This window comes from Carassius carassius, chromosome 48 (genome assembly GCF_963082965.1).
Source record: "Carassius carassius chromosome 48, fCarCar2.1, whole genome shotgun sequence".
Taxonomy (NCBI): Eukaryota; Metazoa; Chordata; class Actinopteri; order Cypriniformes; family Cyprinidae; genus Carassius; species Carassius carassius.
In genome coordinates this window covers 858831-877217 of record NC_081802.1, presented here as the reverse complement: position 1 = coordinate 877217, position 18387 = coordinate 858831, and the positions used below count along the sequence as shown (strand labels likewise).

Below are 18387 nucleotides of genomic sequence, written 5' to 3'. Positions count from 1 at the left end.
CCGCTCATGAACTCACTGCCTGTCCTGTCACGGGCACGGAGGCCGCTCATGAACTCACTGCCTGTCCTGTCATAGGCACGGAGGCCGCTCATGAACTTACTGCCTGTCCTGTCACGGGCACGGAGGCCGCTCATGAACTCACTGCCTGTCCTGTCACGGGCACGGAGGCCGCTCATGAACTCACTGCCTGTCCTGTCACGGGCACGGAGGCCGCTCATGAACTCACTGCCTGTCCTGTCATGGGCACGGAGGCCGCTCATAAACTCACTGCCTGTCCTGTCATAGGCACGGAGGCCGCTCATGAACTCACTGCCTGTCCTGTCACGGGCACGGAGGCCGCTCATGAACTCACGATCTGTCCTGTCACGGGCACGGAGGCCGCTCATGAACTTACTGCCTGTCCTGTCACGGGCACGGAGGCCGCTCATGAACTCACTGCCTGTCCTGTCACGGGCACGGAGGCCGCTCATGAACTCACTGCCTGTCCTGTCACGGGCACGGAGGCCGCTCATGAACTCACGATCTGTCCTGTCACGGGCACGGAGGCCGCTCATGAACTCACTGCCTGTCCTGTCACGGGCACGGAGGCCGCTCATGAACTCACGGTCTGTCCTGTTACGTGCACGGAGGCCGCTCATGAACTCACGATCTGTCCTGTCACGGGCACGGAGGCCGCTCATGAACTCACTGCCTGTCCTGTCATGGGCACGGAGGCCCGTGGTCCATGGTTCTGCTCTGCCATGGCTCCCATTCGGCCTGCTCTGCCATGGCTCCATACCGCTCTGGATCCGGATCCACCACTGCTCCTAGCTCCAGGTCCTGTTCGTTTTCACAGGCCTGGCCCTCCATCCCTCCCTCTTTTCCGCCTCCGCTCCACCACCCTCTTGAATTTTTGGGGTTTTGTTTGTTTGGGTGCCAGGACCCACCCTTACAGGGGGGAATATGTAAGGTCTGTTTTGGGTTTTGTTTTCATGTCTTTTATTTTGTAGTTCATTTCATGCTGTTTATGTCATGCTTCCCTTGCCCTCATGTATCTCTGTCTTGTGTATGTGTCATGTTCTCATTGGTAATTGTCTTGTCTTGTCTTGTCTTGTGATTTATCAGTTCTGTTAGCTCATTGGTTGCTTAGGTTATGTGTCTTGTTTCCCATTGGTTTGTTCTTGTCATGTGACCCTCATTGTTTAAGTTGCCATGTCTTTGCCATTGTCTCTTGTCATGTATTAATGTTGTAACCTGCTGTCTGTGAGTCTAGTCTGTTCATGCCACGTCAAGCTTCTGTCAAGTCTGTTCAAGGCAAGTCTCTGTTTGGATGTTTGGATTTCACTTCTGTAAATAAACTGCACTTGGGTTCATCTACACTCGCCTTCAGTGGACTATTCCTTACAGTGTTACATTATTGTTTTGTCTCAGAAATCTTTGTAGACTTCAGCCATCATGAAAAGTGATTAATTTGTTGCATGTTTTCTGATCATTACCTTGTGACTGAAACCACGTCTCTAAAGAATGGACTCTCTCCTTCATTTCTTCTAATTTCTGCAGTTTCTCCATCTGTGCCTCCATCAATGTCTCTGTGGAGAAACGAACACCACTATTTTCCTCAACCATCTGTTCCAGTTTCTTCATCAACTCAGACACTTGTGTGTTGAGGCCGATGAAATGTTGTCGTCCTCCAAATCTCTCAATGACAGACTGTGTTTCTTCATTGAGTTCTTCTGTCTGATGCTCTGAATTCTGCTTTATGAGGATCATGATGTGTTTGTTGACTCTTGAGCTGAATATCCTCTGGATCTCCTCTATTTCTGCTCTGTCTTCATTATTAAGTGGAGCATCAGGAATGATGAGGATGAACACATGTACTCCAGGATGACAGAGAGACACACAGCGGTGAGTCTGACGCATCACTTCCTCCTCTGAGAGCTGAGTGTTGAACAGAGCTGGAAGCTCCACCAGACTGATCAGACGTCCATCAAGCTCCACGTCTCTCCTCTTACACTCTGAGATCAGCTCTGATCTTCTCTCGCTCTGCTTCAGGATCAGGTTTGATATGAAGGATTTTAATTCTCTGTTACCCCCACACACAAGCAGATTCAGCTTCACACCCTCTGGATCTGTGTTAAAGGAATAAACTAGTTTAACAATGTGATTTGAAATTAAAAAAAGTTAAATTAATGCTGCATTCATATGTCAGAATTACTTCAATCTGACTACAAAAAGCATTTGCATGCTGTCAGAGCTTGCTGTTTCCGAGTACTGACCATGCAGGGCGCCCAAACTTGCTTTGGGTCCTTTTCCTATTTTTGTTATTTGAAAAACTAAACTATAGAAATAAAAAAATTATCTTGCTCAAAATATGACAGAAACTTTTTAACTTTTGTGATTCGGATTATTTTTTACTCAGATTATCTTGTGCCCAAATGTATGCATTCTACTGTATTTATTTGCATAGTAACACAATTTCTATTGTTTTGCACACTGAAATTATAATCTTAGTGCCATGCAATGGTTTTAGTGATATATACATGCACCAATACCACTTTTTTCAGAACGAGTCCGATACCGATGCTTTCATTTTTGGTAATCGCTGATACCGATACCTGTATTTTCACAGCATTTGTCTTTTTTACAAATGTTGGTTACAGAGACAAAAAAAAAGTAGAAGAAGAAGAAGAAGAATTTTGTTAGTTGGCTTCATATACATTACACAAGTACACCCGTACTATTTTGGTTAAGTTATTTGCACCACGCTCACTGTTCGCAGACCCTCACGTACGAATAAAACCATAATTTTAGACCAAGCTAAACATGCGCAGCACGCACTGGTTTGCATTGGTGCAGAAGACACTTCCAGCCTAGTGCATTTTCAGTCTGCTAGTTTCACTTTTCCTGTAATTTTGTATGCTTAACGTTTAAAATAAATGTAGTTTATAGTGAATGCCCCTATAATTTTTGTTTGTTATATATTTACAATTTAGTTTTAATCCAAATACATGCGCTAATGGAGCAAACAGCAATCAAGATCATGCAACAGAAAATGCCAGATTACACTTTCAAAGGTAAGTACTGGGTTTCAGTTTATTCGAATATCAAACAATACAAGATCCAAAATCTTCCTGAGATGTGATTTATACATGTTATTATGTTCATAAATGGGCATATTTAGACAGGTTGTAAACCCTGTTTAGTTTTCAGACTGTTTAATATCACTTACAAAAAAATGCTGCAGCACACATGTAACTGCCACTCATTAACGGCAGCTGTCACAGTAGCGTCCCATTTCACAACGCTCGGTCTGACCTTTGTCTGTGACCATCATAAACTACGACATTTTGTGTGAAATTTGTCATCTCAAATCAACTTGTCAATACTGTAAATCTGAGCAAAAGTCATGTAGTGTATTCCAGTCTTTAGTCTGGTCTGATGCTGTCTAGAGACCAGGGGCGATTCTAGGATTTTGATTTTAGGGGGGCTCAGCCCCCAATAAGAGTATGATTAAAAAAATATTATTTGACTATTAGGGTAGGGTGGTATGCTACTAACCTTACTGCAATCCACTATTCCATTGTATTCCCTATATTTCATATATGGGAGTAGGAGTACTGACTGAGCCATATACAACACTGTAATAAAAGAATAATTATTGGATGTGACCACTAGAAAATAGGGAATGTCGATTTTTTTTTTTTTTACAATGAAGACCTCCTGATTCATTCACTGTACAAACACACGCACACATGTTTCCAGTACAAACACAACATTTTACTGTTTGCATTTCTATGCTCACATACAAACCTCAGATAGGAATTTTGTCCTTTGACTTTGGAAACTGACTTTGACTTTCCTTTTTAGCTTTTTAGTCTTTATAATCAACAATACGGTTGGATATTCATAAAGTCACCCCATGAAAATTGATGGCATTTTAAGTATTTTAACTAACCCGCTAATATTCATTAAGAATATAGACAAACCATGTATTAATGTAATTGTCTATTGGCAATATGATTAATCTGTTCTATATTTATTTCTATTTATTAAAAATAACAACATGAATTATCAATTTGCCACATTTATAAATCAAGTACAAATCTAGTATAGATCAAGAAAATCAAAAATCCCTTTACTCTACGCTTACTCTAATTTATGTATCATGACACTCCTCCTGATTGATTATTACTTAATATAAACTATATTTAATAATACAAAACAAAATAACTCCACATTCTCTCTCTGGTTCATCTAGTGCTTTCAGACAATGATGTGTGTCTTTAATCATTTCTGTGCATGGCTGCATAATGTAACGTCAAAATACACAATAATATGTCTGTAATTTTAAAAAGTAAATGAAAATAAATCATGATCGTTTTCTGAATCTAAAGTATGTTTTCTTGGGTTTGTTAATCACTTCATTTTTGTAGGAATAAAAAACAACTATCACACAAGGGCTGAAGGTGAACGCAGCGAAACGTATTGCTATTGGATGAGAAACCGAGCCGTCCCGTGTGCTCCCAATGCTCCAGTAACATTACATTAAGTAAACTGCAATGCATTTATGACAAAGAACTGCACCGATGCAGATGTAATATCATAGCATTAGCAATCTATCAATAAATGCACTCACGACACACACCTTGTGCTCTCTGATGTTCCCCTGCAGATTGAACAATGCGCTAAATCCAAGCAGACTCAGATAAGGGGAGGAGCCGAAACTTGACGCAGCTTGCCGCCGTTTCAAATGAGTTTTTTTAAAGGGGACTGAAGCGATCAAAAATGTATTCATCAAATATTTTTTTAGGGGGGCTGGGCAGAAGTTTAGGGGGGCAAAGGGCCTAGTGACGCCCCTGCTAGAGATAACAGACTAACCAGTCAATAGGTGCAAGAGATTTAACTACTTTTTCCTTTAAATAGATAGCTTAAGGGTATTTATTAATGTGTGGTTCACCTAATATAAGATGTATTGTACTGTAAATAACCTGTAACTTTATTTCTCACGAAGAAAAAAAAAATTGAATGCACTTACCCAGTGTCCTGATCTTCTTCTGTAACTCTTCGATTTCATTGTCTCTCACTCTCAGTTTCTCCTCTAGTTCATGTCTGACTCTCCTCTCTGGAGATCTCATATACATCCGAAGAGAATAGGGTTCAGTCTTTATGCGGTCTATAGCATCTATAATCTTTAAGATCTGTTCTGGGTTTCTCTGGTCCTTTAACCCCATCACATCACACCAGCTCCCATAGAGACTCACGATCCTCTGAGATTCTGTGGACGCTACAAAATCTCTCACACTTTTGTCAACAGTGTCTTCAGTAAAGAAAAGCACCATGAAATGCTCTTGTGAGTAAAATATATTTTTAGTCTTCTCCATTTCTGCTCTGTCTTCATCAGTAAGTGGAGTGACAGGAGTAACGAGGATGAAATGATGAACTCCAGGATCACAGAGAGACACACAGCGGTGAGTCTCCCGCATCACTTCCTCCTCTGAGAGACGAGTGAGAACTGGAAGCTCTATTACACTGAACTGACGTCCATTGATCTTCGCCTCTTTCTTCACACACACTTTGCTCATCTCTTTCTGATGGAAAATAACCTTCATTGGTTTATTTATTTTCCCTCTAAGTATTTTAGACACAGAGTTCTTGAGTGTTGAATTATTTCCACACAGCACGATGTTCAGCTTTGTTTTGCCAGTCATCACTGAAACAAGATTAGAGACAGTAGAGTCAGTTCAGCTTTGATACCAAATGTAAACTTCCTAAACTCTTTCTACACCAAAGACAAGATTTTACAGCTAACACTTGGAAGTGCTATTAGGCATCTTCTGAATGAGACCACAATCTCCGGATCAAAAACACATGCGAGGAAGATGCAGAAACGAGCGATTTCATATATAAGCAGATGCATATGAAAAACAGTGCGATCATCAAAAATAAACAGCATATAAATGAAAACTGCCTAATGTTACAGAGTGATCCAGAAGTGGAAAGGACTGTGTGGATGGAAGTGATCGACTGCATCTATGCTTTGATCATCCTACTGAATATGATCCAGATGTAGTTTTTAATAAAAATGTGATTTTCACTGCTTTTTGATCAAATATTTTGCTTTTTTAAATAAACCTACCTACATTCAAGTGTTGATTTAAAAAAAAGCTTGAAGCTATAATAATTTTTGCTTAGTTTTGCTTTGTTTTTTTAAAGTAGAGGCTTACATTGGAGAAATTCTACATGTTCTTTCTTGAGTATCTCTTCTGTACAACTCAGAGCGCCATCTTGTGTTTACTGTATCAAACTGTAGATGTCCTCCACACTCCTTTATTAGATCATGAATAGAATTATTTGTGCTCTCTTCATCAGTAGTCAGCACTATAGTGTGTTTCATGGCCTGCTCACTGAAGAGGTTCAGCAGATATTTCACTCTGTGTCTGTCGTTCTCTCTGAAGTCCTTATACTGCAGTACGAGTATGAACACATGAGGTCCTGGAGCAGACAGAGACACACACTCTCTCACTCTCTCTGTTATCTGATGGTGTTGGAGATTCGGCTGGAACAGGTGATGAGTGTTTATAACTGTGATCTTTCTCTCCTCCACAGCTCCACTGATTCTCACACTGTGCTGCTGTGAATAAGACACAGCTTCACTGTGAAACGCTTCTGTTCCCAGTAAAGTGTTTCCCACTCGGCTGTTTTCTGATCCATTCTTTCCTATCAGCACAATCCTCAGATCACACACTGAAAAAGACACATAACATATACAAAATATAATAAAAAAGCACAATCATCACTTAATAATTTCATATTAATAATTCTACAGAATTGCCAGATTTAACACAAGACACTGGTAGTATAATGTTACAAGATCAAGTAACCCTTTCAGAAGCTTCAGAAACATCTATGTAAGATGTAGATTTGTTTAATCCTGAAGAGTTGTCATCATCAATTATACTGATATACTATAGGGATAATCATTACTTGGACTTATACATTTTGTTCACTAAAAACATGAAAAAATGTCCGCTGCATAGAGCCGTGTGATCAGCAGGGATCCGCTAAAAGTACAAACTGATCACCTCCATGCCACGCCGAACTGAGGCAGTAATTAAAGCAAAAAGAGACGCTACCAAGAATTGAGTACATGTACAGTAAATGAACATACTTTTACTGGTCTAATGAAGTTTTCTAATTTGCTGAAAGCGAGGGTTTTGGTTAAATGTGAGCCAAATTCATCACAATTACAAGAACCAAAGACTTAAACTACTTCGGTCTGTGTGCACTGAATTTATTTAATACACGAGTTTCACAATTTGAGTCGAATTACTGAAATAAATGAACTTTTATTGAGATGCATCTGTATGTGTTTAATTGATAAAGTTACTTGTTTAAATATCTTGTCGTAAGAGATCTAGATCAGTGTTTTTTTAAGCTATTTGATAAAAAAGACCCACAAATATAATAACCAGTGTTGTGAGTAACACAACACTGAGTACTCTAGTTAGAGTACTCTAATTACTTTTTTCCTGAAATGTGTAACTTAACGCGTTAGTTTCGTGCGTAAGTAATCAGTAACTTCGTTATTTTTTTAAAAAAGTAATCCGTTATTTTAAGGAAAGGAAAATCCCGACTGCAGCCTGCTTTTTGTCAGACAGTATAGGTCTACTGTGCCACCTGCGATGTATCAGCGGAGCCGAAGCTCTGTGATCGTAAAGTCAATGGCTGTGATACGTCTGTGCCCTGCGCCTGACCCTGTGTGTGTGTGTGGGGGGGTTTCTGAACTCCCGGCAATAATGGCAGAGAGGACAGCGTTTGGTTTATGGACTGTGTTAAAGCGAATTTAGGCTTGTGACTGTGAGTGACACTTTAATAATAATTAGCTCGGCTATTAAGCGATTTGTCATTTGCCTGCGTGGCAGTGAAGGATTTAATTCAGTTTGTTATCATTTTTGTTTGACAGGCAGCTGTTAATTTCTGTTAGATCGCTGGCTGGCTGGTTGTTCATCATTTCTAAATGGATTTAAATCTGCAAGCCTGTTTAGGGTTGTGTTTACAAGTAAGCATACTTGTACTTTGATAACTGCATTATTTAAAGTTAAAGAAAAATCAGGAGTTATCTTGTGGTGCTCATAATATACAGTAGCCTAGGCTACCCGGGCTGGGTAGGTGCGAATTTTGATTAATAATATGTTCTGTGATAATAAATAAATAAAACGCCATGTGGAATAGCCTATTGCTGACTGTCTTTCCTGTTATTGTTATCCTGCAGTGTTCATTTATTCGGATGACTGACTGACGTTATTCATTGTCGGGACTCACGACTTCTAGGTGCATTTAAAGGGGCCGGGGGCTGTGTCTGTCATGTGTGAGCCGCTGCAAACGGCTTTTAATTTTTGGTAACACATGAGTACTCTAACGCGTTACTTTTATGAATAGGTAACGCTGTATCATAACTGATTACTTTTAATTGGTGGTAACGTTGTAACCTAACTAACTACTTTCCAAAGTAACTATACCCAACACTGATAATAACACCCTTGCAGGAAAAATAATGACCTTTCTAAATGATAAAATCAGCTATATTTTCACATGCATAGAAAGACCAATTTATGCTTTGTGAGAAAATATTAGGCATCAAATATAAATATAAATATTATATATAATAGTAATATTATAATATAATATATTTTTTATTGACATGCACCTGTATGTGAGTAATTCACATTTACAGATTTTTATTTATCATCAATTTAAAATGAAATCTTGACACGTTGAGACTAATCGTTACTTGGGTGCACTATATTTTAAATGTTAATACACAATATTAAAAACATATAAATGTTTGAAACATCTTAGTATTTCTGCAAATTATTTTATTTACTTACTGTCAGGACGAACAAGATCTGGACTATGTCTACGTGCTGTTGCTAGAAGAAAAATCACACACACAGAGAGAGAAAGAGAGAACAGATAGTTTATCCATTGTAAATTATTTTAAAAAGCATGTGCAATGAAAACCTGTGACTCCACAATGTTTGCTATTACTAATGAGCACTTATTAAGTACAGTGTGTCGATCACACACACAGATCAACACTGATTTAATGGCTGAAACTGTTATTTTCCTTATCCTCAGATCATCTATTCTACAGTGTGTCAAAATTACACTTTTAACTCATAAGTACAGCAATGATCTACACAGCCTACATATAATATTAATAAACAGGCTTTTGGCACAAATCAACAAAGATAAGAGTAAAGAAGGAATGGACTTCCTGCAGAAGTGTAGTTACTTCCTGGTGTTCAGTGCCACGATTAAACCAAAATATAAGAGCACAGTGTAATATCATTCAGTGAACTAAACGAAGCAAATAGCTGTCTACTAATGGCTAATATTTAATCTATCGCCTACTTCATAAATTATTGTGTCTTTTAGAAGAGTATAACGGCGTATGCAGACCAGTATGACACACACACAGACTTAACGTGACTGTTCTGTTTATTCTCTCAACAGCACTTCCATAACAACACCGGAACATAACCGGAAACATAAGTACAAAGTGCATCATGGGAAACGTAGTCACATAAAGCATCAACACAATATACAACATCTCCTTCCCCCTTACTCTTTGAGGTCTAACACAGAGATTACAAATTAACTGTAATATCAGTAGTCATGAATTTATGAAATTCAACTTCTCTTACGAACTTTTCTTTTCTCTTTTTTTTTTTTTTTTTTTTTTATTATTAAGTATTATTTTGCTCAGAAGATTCAGCTTTTTTTTTTTTTTATGATTTCCTTAAGTGTATGAACACAACTAATTCCTTGGGAGTGAGGGTAGACTACCTCAAACCCTAGCTGACCCTTTTGGGGATTATTCTGCCCCGACACAATAAGGGTAGCTCCTAACTAAGTATAATCCAAAAAACGGTGAGGTGGGTGCCGCTCCCTAACTGGGTATCGGCGGCCTGTCTGGTTTCCATTTTCTATCGGTACAACAGGTGATACCTGTTCCTTTACAGATGGACAATTTGAGGTCTTGGTAGACTCAGTAATGGGTACTTCAGGAGCTGGCGTACTGTCACTAATTTGATCAGTGACATCCGCAACTTCGGAAAGATCCTTTAATGAGTTGGCTCCCTTAAGCAACTGATCCGTGTGTCTCCTCCAAGAAAGATTTCCAGCCGTTTTGACTTTATACGAGACTGGACCCGTCTGGGCCTCCACAGTAGCCGGAACCCATTTCGGACCACCACCATAGTTCCGGGCCAGCACTGGTGAGCCTACCGAAAAGGTTCTGTCCTTGGCTCGCAGATTCCGTCGCTGTACCTGATTCTTTTGCTGTCGTAAGACAGTTTCTTTGAGTGTTGCTGGTTTAAGCAGCTCAAAACTTGTCCTGAGCTCTCTATTGAACAACAAAGACGCTGGTGACACTTTGGTAGTTGCGTGCGGAGTACTGCGATAGCACAACAAGAAGCTATGAAGGCGTTGATGAATTGTCCCTTGTCCGAGTGAAGCTTTCAACGCATGTTTCATGGTTTGGACAAACCTTTCTGCTAACCCATTTGTTGCAGGATGGTAAGGTGATGACGTGATATGCTGCACCCCGTTTGCTTGTAGAAATGTGGCCATCTCCTGAGATGTAAATTGAGGGCCATTATCTGAGACCAGCTGCACTGGAGATCCAAATCTACTGAAAATTTCTCCCAGTTTCTCAATTGTCTTTTCAGCTGAGGTAGATTTCATGATAGCCACCTCAGGCCACTTACTGTGTGCATCCACGACAACCAGCAGCATTTTGTCCTCGACTGGACCTGCAAAATCAATATGAATGCGATGCCATGGATTCTCTGGATATTCCCATGGGTGCAGCGGTGCCAGTTGTGGTACATTACGTATGCGCTGGCATGACGTACATGTTCTTGCCTTTTCCTCAATTTGGCTGTCCACTCCTGGCCACCAGAAATAACTCCTGGCAATTTCTTTCATTCGGACCATTCCACAGTGTCCCACATGCAGCTGTTTTAGCACTTGCTTGCGCAGGACCGGGGGAATGATCACTCTCCTTCCCCACAGCAAGCAGCCTGACTGTACTGAAAGTTCATGACGTCGAGAGATGTATGGTTTTAGCTCCAGGTCATCGCTCTCCCCTTTTCCTGTCATGACGATATCCATGACTTTGGACAGGACAGGGTCACTGCGTGTGCTCTTACGTACTTGCACAGCTGTTACTGGGGCCCTTTCCACCTGGCTGAAGTAGAAAATTTCTGCAACTTGAGCCTCTTTTATCCTGTCTGCGAGAGGCAATCTGGACAGACCGTCCGCATTTCCGTGCAATTCTGACTTCCGATATTTGATGTCATAGGTGTGAGCGGATAACATCAAAGCCCATCTTTGCATCCTACTGGCAGCAAGAGAGGGAATGCCATGGTGTGGGCCAAAAATTGCAGTGAGTGGGCGATGATCGGTCAGCAACGTGAACTTCCTTCCAAAAATGTACTGATAAAACTTGCGAACTCCAAACACAATACTCAGCGCTTCTCGCTCGATCTGAGCATAGTTTGTTTCTGCTTTACTCAGACTCCTGGAAGCAAATGCGATTGGCCTCTCTTGACCATTTGGCATGATGTGGGACAAGACAGCTCCCACACCATATGGAGAAGCGTCGCAGGCCAGCTGAATGGGAAGAGCAGGGTCAAAATAAGTGAGGACATTTGACCTTAAAAGTGTCTCTTTTGCTCTTTTGAATGCCTCCTGGCATTCAGAGGTCCACCTCCAAGTTTTCTCATGACACAATAATTTGTGCAGGGGTTTCAGCAACGTAGCAATGTTTGGGATGAAACGACCATAATAATTTAGCAAACCGAGGAAAGACCGCAGCTGGCTTACATTTTCGGGCACTGGAGCATCCACAATGGCCTTAACCTTGGATGGAGATGTATGCAACCCAGAGGCATCAATGACATGTCCTAAGTACTCGACTGACAACTGGAAAAATTCACATTTGTCCTTGCGCACTCTCAATCCGTATTCTTTCAGTCTCTCAAGGGTAGCATCAAGATGTTGTAAGTGCGACTCGTCATCAGTGCCAGTCACTAGAATGTCATCTAAGTAACACACCACTCCTGGAAGCCCTGCCAGAATTTGATCCATCGCACGCTGAAAAACGGATGGAGCCGAAGTAATTCCGAATGGTAACCGCTTATACCGAAATAGGCCTTTGTGGGTGTTAATGGTGAGAAGTTCTCTGGACTGTTCCTCAACATGCATCTGCAGGTATGCTTGGTTGAGGTCGATTTTGCTGAATTTTTGCCCTCCAGTCAGCCCAGCAAAAAGATCATTAATGTGAGGCAAGGGGTATTGTTCTGCTGACAACACTGGATTTACAGTGACTTTAAAATCCCCACAGATCCTTATGCCTCCATCTTTCTTTAAAACTGGAACAATGGGTGTTGCCCACTTACTCACACTGACTGGTTCCAGCACCCCCTCCTTCCTGAGCTCAGCTAAGCTTGCTTCTACCTTGGGTTTCAGCGCATATGGAAGGGGCCGGGCCTTTAAAAATTTTGGCTGGCTTCCCGGCTCTACAGTCAATTTCACCTTGATTTTCTCCATGCTGCCCAACTCCTGTTTGAAAACATCACTGTGTTTTCGGAGAATACCTTCAAGGTCCAGTGTTTTATGTGTCATCATATGTATAGCTGGCCAGTCCACCTTGAGTTGCTCCAGCCACGAACGTCCCATCAACGAGGGGTAACCACCCAAAACCACATACAATGGCAGTTTTTTTGTTTGTCCGTTCAGTTCAACTGTTACCTGAGTGAGTCCTTTCATGGTCACCGCTTCCCCAGTGTAAGTCTTAAGAATCACATCAGGTGGTGTGAGTGGTAGATGGCTCAGAATTTCACTGTATACCGCATCCGACACGAGCGACACAGCAGCACCAGTGTCAATCTCCATTTTCACAGGCTGTCCTTCCAGCAGCGCGGTGACCTTATAAGCCTTGGTTCCACCTGCGACAGTGAGCACATGCAAAGGAAATTCCTCATCAGATGTATCAGTAACCTCGTTTTCCTGCTCAACTGCAAACACATGTTGCTTTTGCTTCCTTCTGTATACTGGTTTCTGTAGCGTTTTTTTTCTTTCTGTTTTATTTTTACATGCCCGCTCAATGTGTCCTTTTTTCTTGCAGCTGCGGCACTCCGCATCTTTAAACCAGCATGAAACAGGTGAGTGTCCCGTTTTACCACAGCGAAAACATGGGCCTTTATTTTCAGTTTGTTTTTCGGTCTCCATCTTATACACTTTACTGTTTGAGCTCAGTTGCTGTGCTTCCTTTGCAGCTAATTCCATAGACACACTTAGCTCAATAGCTCTTTGTAGTGTCAGGTTGCCCTCCGTTAACAGTCTTTTTTGTATGCCCTCAGAGCGGAGTCCGCAGACTAATCTGTCTCGAAGTGTGTCATTTAGCACTTCACCAAATTCACAGTGTTCAGCTAATTTTTTTAACACCGCTACAAACATTGTCACGGTTTCTCCTTCCAGCTGATTTCGTCGGTGAAATCGAAATCGCTCTGCAATTACTAAGGGCTTTGGAGAGAAATGTGCTTTAAGAGTGCCCACTATTTGATCATATGTTTTCTCTCCCGGTTTTTCTGGCTGCAGGAGGTTACGCAGTAGTGTATATGTCTTTGGACCCATCACACTTAAGAAAGTGGGTACCACTTTCTCCTCAGTAATAGCATTCGCTGCCACAAAGTACTCAAATCTTTCTGTGTAAGAGCTCCACTGCTCACTACTTTCATCAAAGTGACCAATGTTGCCAAAAACTGCTGCCATTTTGCCGTACTCTGTCGTTTCAGTTAATTCAGTCACTTATCTGAATCGTTGTCTTTCTTCCCCCTCTTCAGTCAACACGTTGATTAGCAGCAGGCTCGTATTTTCTCATTTCCAGCGATCTCGCCATGGAGCCGCTTCATTTCCGCATTACATCACACACGCGGATTAACACCGTCCTCGTCGCCAATTTATTGTGTCTTTTAGAAGAGTATAACGGCGTATGCAGACCAGTATGACACACACACAGACTTAACGTGACTGTTCTGTTTATTCTCTCAACAGCACTTCCATAACAACACCGGAACATAACCGGAAACATAAGTACAAAGTGCATCATGGGAAACGTAGTCACATAAAGCATCAACACAATATACAACATAAATCATCGAGGAAACGTGGGTGCATATACTTGTATCCAATTTGTTTCTTACCTGACGCCATTTTCACAGCAACACAAATCGAAATCGAAAGCAAAGCACTGATAGAGAGCTGACCTGCGCCCCGCCTGCAGAGACTGGAAAAATAAGTGATTTATATTTATTTAAATTAAACTTTCTGCATGCATTCATTTTCCTTCACCAGAAATGAAACACTGAAGATGCGGTTTCTTCTATAATTGTTACTGATGAATAAAATAAGCAGATGCAAATTCTTAAAATGTTTTATATAAATATATATATATATATATATATAAATGCAGTCGCAGCTCTGGCCATTAATAGAGATGAGGCAGATTGTTGGTCTTAGGATCTCTATGATTCCTCCTTCTCATCGCTGAACACCTGCAGACGCGCTGCTGGAAGAGGATGGTGTCTCTGCGTGATTCCGCCAGATGGTGGCGCTGTACGAGTGGATTAAACAGCACAAACACAGAAGGGGGTGTGATTGTTCTGTATTCTGTGGAGAGGCATTCAAGAAAGCTTTTCATTGTATGACAATAAACAGGACTTGATTTAGATGCTTGCAGGACCTGGGTAAAAATATACACATAACATTTAATCTTCTATTTAAATTAATATTTTGAACAAAATTACATTTCCAAACTCTGTCAACAGTTGCCCCAGCAAAGACAGAACATTCAGGTTAATGTAAAGATAAAATAACGTTCCCAGAATGTTTCGTGGTGTTTATTTTTAAAATAACCTAAAAACGGCTTAAACAGAACATTCCCCAATCAGGTTATTTTTAGAACTCTGTAAAACTATCTTTCCAATAAAAACGCTACAGATGTTTTTTTGTGTGAAATGACCACAGAGCAGAGAAATTTGGGTGTTTAAGACATTAACTTGTCAGCACAAAACTATATATAAATATAAATGAGGCTTTATTGGATAAATCTAAGACATATAAACTAATCTTACACATGCATTCACACATTCACACAGGTTGCAGTGAGAGAGAAAGTGAGGAAAGAATGAGTTTAAGAGAATGAAAATGTGAAATCCAAAGTTTACAGCAATATGTGCAATGAACAGCCATCAGGTTGTTGGCCACATCCTAACTGGTGTTTTGACAAATTAGACTCTGTCTTAGCTCGGGGTGTTGCTATATTTCTCCTCCCAATTCATACAGTAAATCATATGTAATCTTACGGTCCAAATTTTCATGCTCTTGCAGAGTATAATTTGGACTTGATTTCTAAAGCCAAAATAATAATATAATTTGACAAAGATCTGATTAAAAGAAACCTTTAAAGCAAGAAGATTCAAACTCATACATACCCAACATGTATATAATCCTATAAACTATTCAATAGTTATTCAAAATACATAAACAATAGGCCAGCGATTAGTGATAGTCAAATGTGTGGGTTACATACATAATATGGAGTCCTTTTAGCGTCATTTAGGTGCATATATACATGGAAAGACAGTTTCTGTGCTAATCTGTGGATGTAAGGAGATGTTCTGTGAGGTTTTAAGGTCTGTTTAGGAATATCAATCTGGTACTCTCCTCTGGGCGGGTGGGGGGGGGATCAATCCAAAGAGCTTGTGATTGTGATTACTATCATGGATTTACATGTGATGGTCATGCTGTGCATCTCTCTGACCATTAATCTAGACTACTTGCCCCACGATTGACCATCTGCTTCCTGAGTGGTTATGATCAGTGTGTTGCTCTGTGTTAATGTTAAAAGTTTTTCTCTGAAAGAGTTGGTTGGTTAGGCTTGCTTCAGACTGACTAGAGCTAGAAACCCAGATAGAGCCTTTCTGTGGGATTCGGCTCCTTGTGTTTCAACCATGTTCTTGATCTAATCTTAAATCGCCAGATACCCTTCACAGTTAACTTTCCTGGCTAACCAAAAACAAAACTTAACAAAATAACGTTCAGGGAAACATGAAAATTTGTTAGCTGGGATTCACCCTCACATTGCTCCAAACTCTTTAAGACCAGCGTTCATCTTTGAAACAAAAGCAGATATTTTAATGGAATCTGAGTGATTTATGTTCCTCGTTTGAAATTAAATTTACCAAACAAATATTAAAAGCGAGTTCTTGCAAGACACATTATTAGTCTGACATACATGACAGGGTTGAAGAAATACTTCCTTTTTACAGGATTGGTTCAAACCTCTGGTTTTAATGTCTTTAATAAAACATGCATAAGTGCACTTAAATAAAGCGTTTGCTCTAGTCTCAGTTATGCTGTGATTAAAGGAAATGCAGGTGAACACTATTAATGCTGTCAGTATCTGATGCGTTGAGGGTTTAATGCTGAATCAGCAGCTTTAGAGTTGATTTACGCTGGTGATCGTCCTCTGGTTTGGCACCCTGATCTCAGGCTGGTCTGGGGTCAGTTAAGCTGCTGCTCAGAGCCCGTGTCTGTGTAGATATTACTGACGATATGAGTCAGATCCAGACTCTGGGTCAGCATCACCGACAGAACCTCGTCTGCCTGGATGCCCTCGATGAACTCGTCCAGAGACAGCTCGCCTGAACACACACATTTACATATGTAAATCACATCACTTCATTTAAATATTTAAGTAGCATACATAGACAGATTACCGTCTCCGTTAACATCAATTTTGTTGAACACCATGTCAGTCAATTCCTCAGCGGAAAACTCCTGCTCTACTCCGTTAATGGCTTCAATGGCCTGGAGCCGAAAAACATCGACAGCAAAAGACAAAAGTGAGTTCTGTGGAATCAGACTCACCAGCAGGTGGCGTTAAAGAAAAACAAAGGAGCCACTGATTTAAAGAGACAGTTCACCCAAAAATAAAACTCCTCCTTCAGGTCATAATCTCTGACCAAACCTGTAAGAAGATATTTTGATAGTTTAAATAGTTTTAATTTTTGGGTGAGCTATAGCCTACACAGTTTAGTGTGGATTCAGTGACTCCAGCAGGAGACACTTAAGAGAAACTCAGACGCCTCTGAAGTCATCAGATATACCTTGAAGATGAGCAGCAGCTCCTCGCGGTCGATGCAGCCGCTGCCGTCCACGTCGAACAGCTTGAAGTACCAGCGCAGCTTCTGCTGAACACCACCCTTCAGAACCAAACTCAGAGCAGCCACATACTCCATGAAATCAATGCAGCCGTCCTGACCACATAATAAAACATATCAAATTATAATACTGGCAACAGTGATGCTCTGTTTCTAGTGTCCTCTTCATTTACTTGAATTCAAGTAAAGTGTCTTTAAAGTTTAAGGCTTCGAATAATTCTTGTGAAAATAAAATGTCAAAATCTGGGTGAAATAATGCAACATCGTCATTCAGTGTAACAGATAAATGTATGTAGGAATTATTCTGAGATTATTTAAAAGTTCTTGCCATTAAATTTGTAAAATCTAATGGTTTGAAGGACTGTGGTAAAGATTAGTAAAGATTTAAAATGACAATTGTTTTTGGGGGACTTAAATATAGTCTTTTAGTGTCATCCAATGATTCTTGCTCTTCATGAAAAGATTTTTTGGAATATAAACTAATGCCACGCAGAATGTCCTCTGTAAATACCATATTCATTTTAAAACATTATTGTTTGTTTATAAGGGTCTGCATTGACTGGCTCCTCTATATATTACCGATCTTCTTTTGTTTTAAGTTTACTGAAAGAAAGAAAATATACTGTACAAAACAATTATTTTAAGTATTATTAAGTATTTTTTGAAATATTTTGGAATAAAACATTTTCACTAAAAAATCTGTCACACGTCTAGTGTAGTTATGTTCCAAATTTGAAGTTGATATCACAAAAATTATCAAAATCCTTTGAGATTTAGTTTATGTGCTATAAAAGGGGTGCATTTACCTGTCACAGCTTTATAAATTTATTTATAAATCACAGTAATAATTATATTACAAAATATCACCAAATATGGCACTTTCAGACTCAGATATTTCAAACAGTAAGTGCTTTGTCAAGACGAGAAAACTTTTTGATTATAAAATATTGTAGTAATATGACTCTTGACACATGCTAAAATGATTTACAGTGACTTTCCATTGTAATGTAATGTAACAGTTAGCAGGTTCAAAGTCAACACATTGCCTGCATATTTTATGTATTTATTTAGTTTTTGTACAAACAGTCTGACTTCATTTTCAATTTAAAATCAA

The 18387-nt window shown here is 40.1% G+C and overlaps 2 protein-coding genes across 3 annotated transcripts in view; both read right to left on the bottom strand.

Annotated features, from left to right (window-relative positions):
• The window catches only part of LOC132131924 (GTPase IMAP family member 8-like), a 38998-nt gene extending 32984 nt beyond the window's left edge, over positions 1-6014 (bottom strand). The window contains exons 1-2 of one of the 2 annotated variants that reach the window (XM_059544097.1): positions 5015-6014; positions 1476-2108 (exon numbers count right to left, since the gene is read on the bottom strand). In XM_059544097.1, the coding sequence (XP_059400080.1) occupies positions 1476-2108; positions 5015-5687 (1306 nt within the window). In that variant the 5' untranslated portion in view covers positions 5688-6014. The remainder of the gene's footprint in view (positions 1-1475; positions 2109-5014) is intronic. The other variant, XM_059544098.1, reaches the window with a different exon arrangement.
• A 10464-nt stretch (positions 6015-16478) lies between these two features.
• LOC132131826 (guanylyl cyclase-activating protein 1-like) overlaps positions 16479-18387 on the bottom strand; it is a 3079-nt gene continuing 1170 nt past the window's right edge. The window contains exons 2-4 of the mRNA XM_059543951.1: positions 17220-17369; positions 16830-16920; positions 16479-16754 (exon numbers count right to left, since the gene is read on the bottom strand). Of these exons, the coding sequence (XP_059399934.1) occupies positions 16615-16754; positions 16830-16920; positions 17220-17369 (381 nt within the window). The 3' untranslated portion in view covers positions 16479-16614. The remainder of the gene's footprint in view (positions 16755-16829; positions 16921-17219; positions 17370-18387) is intronic.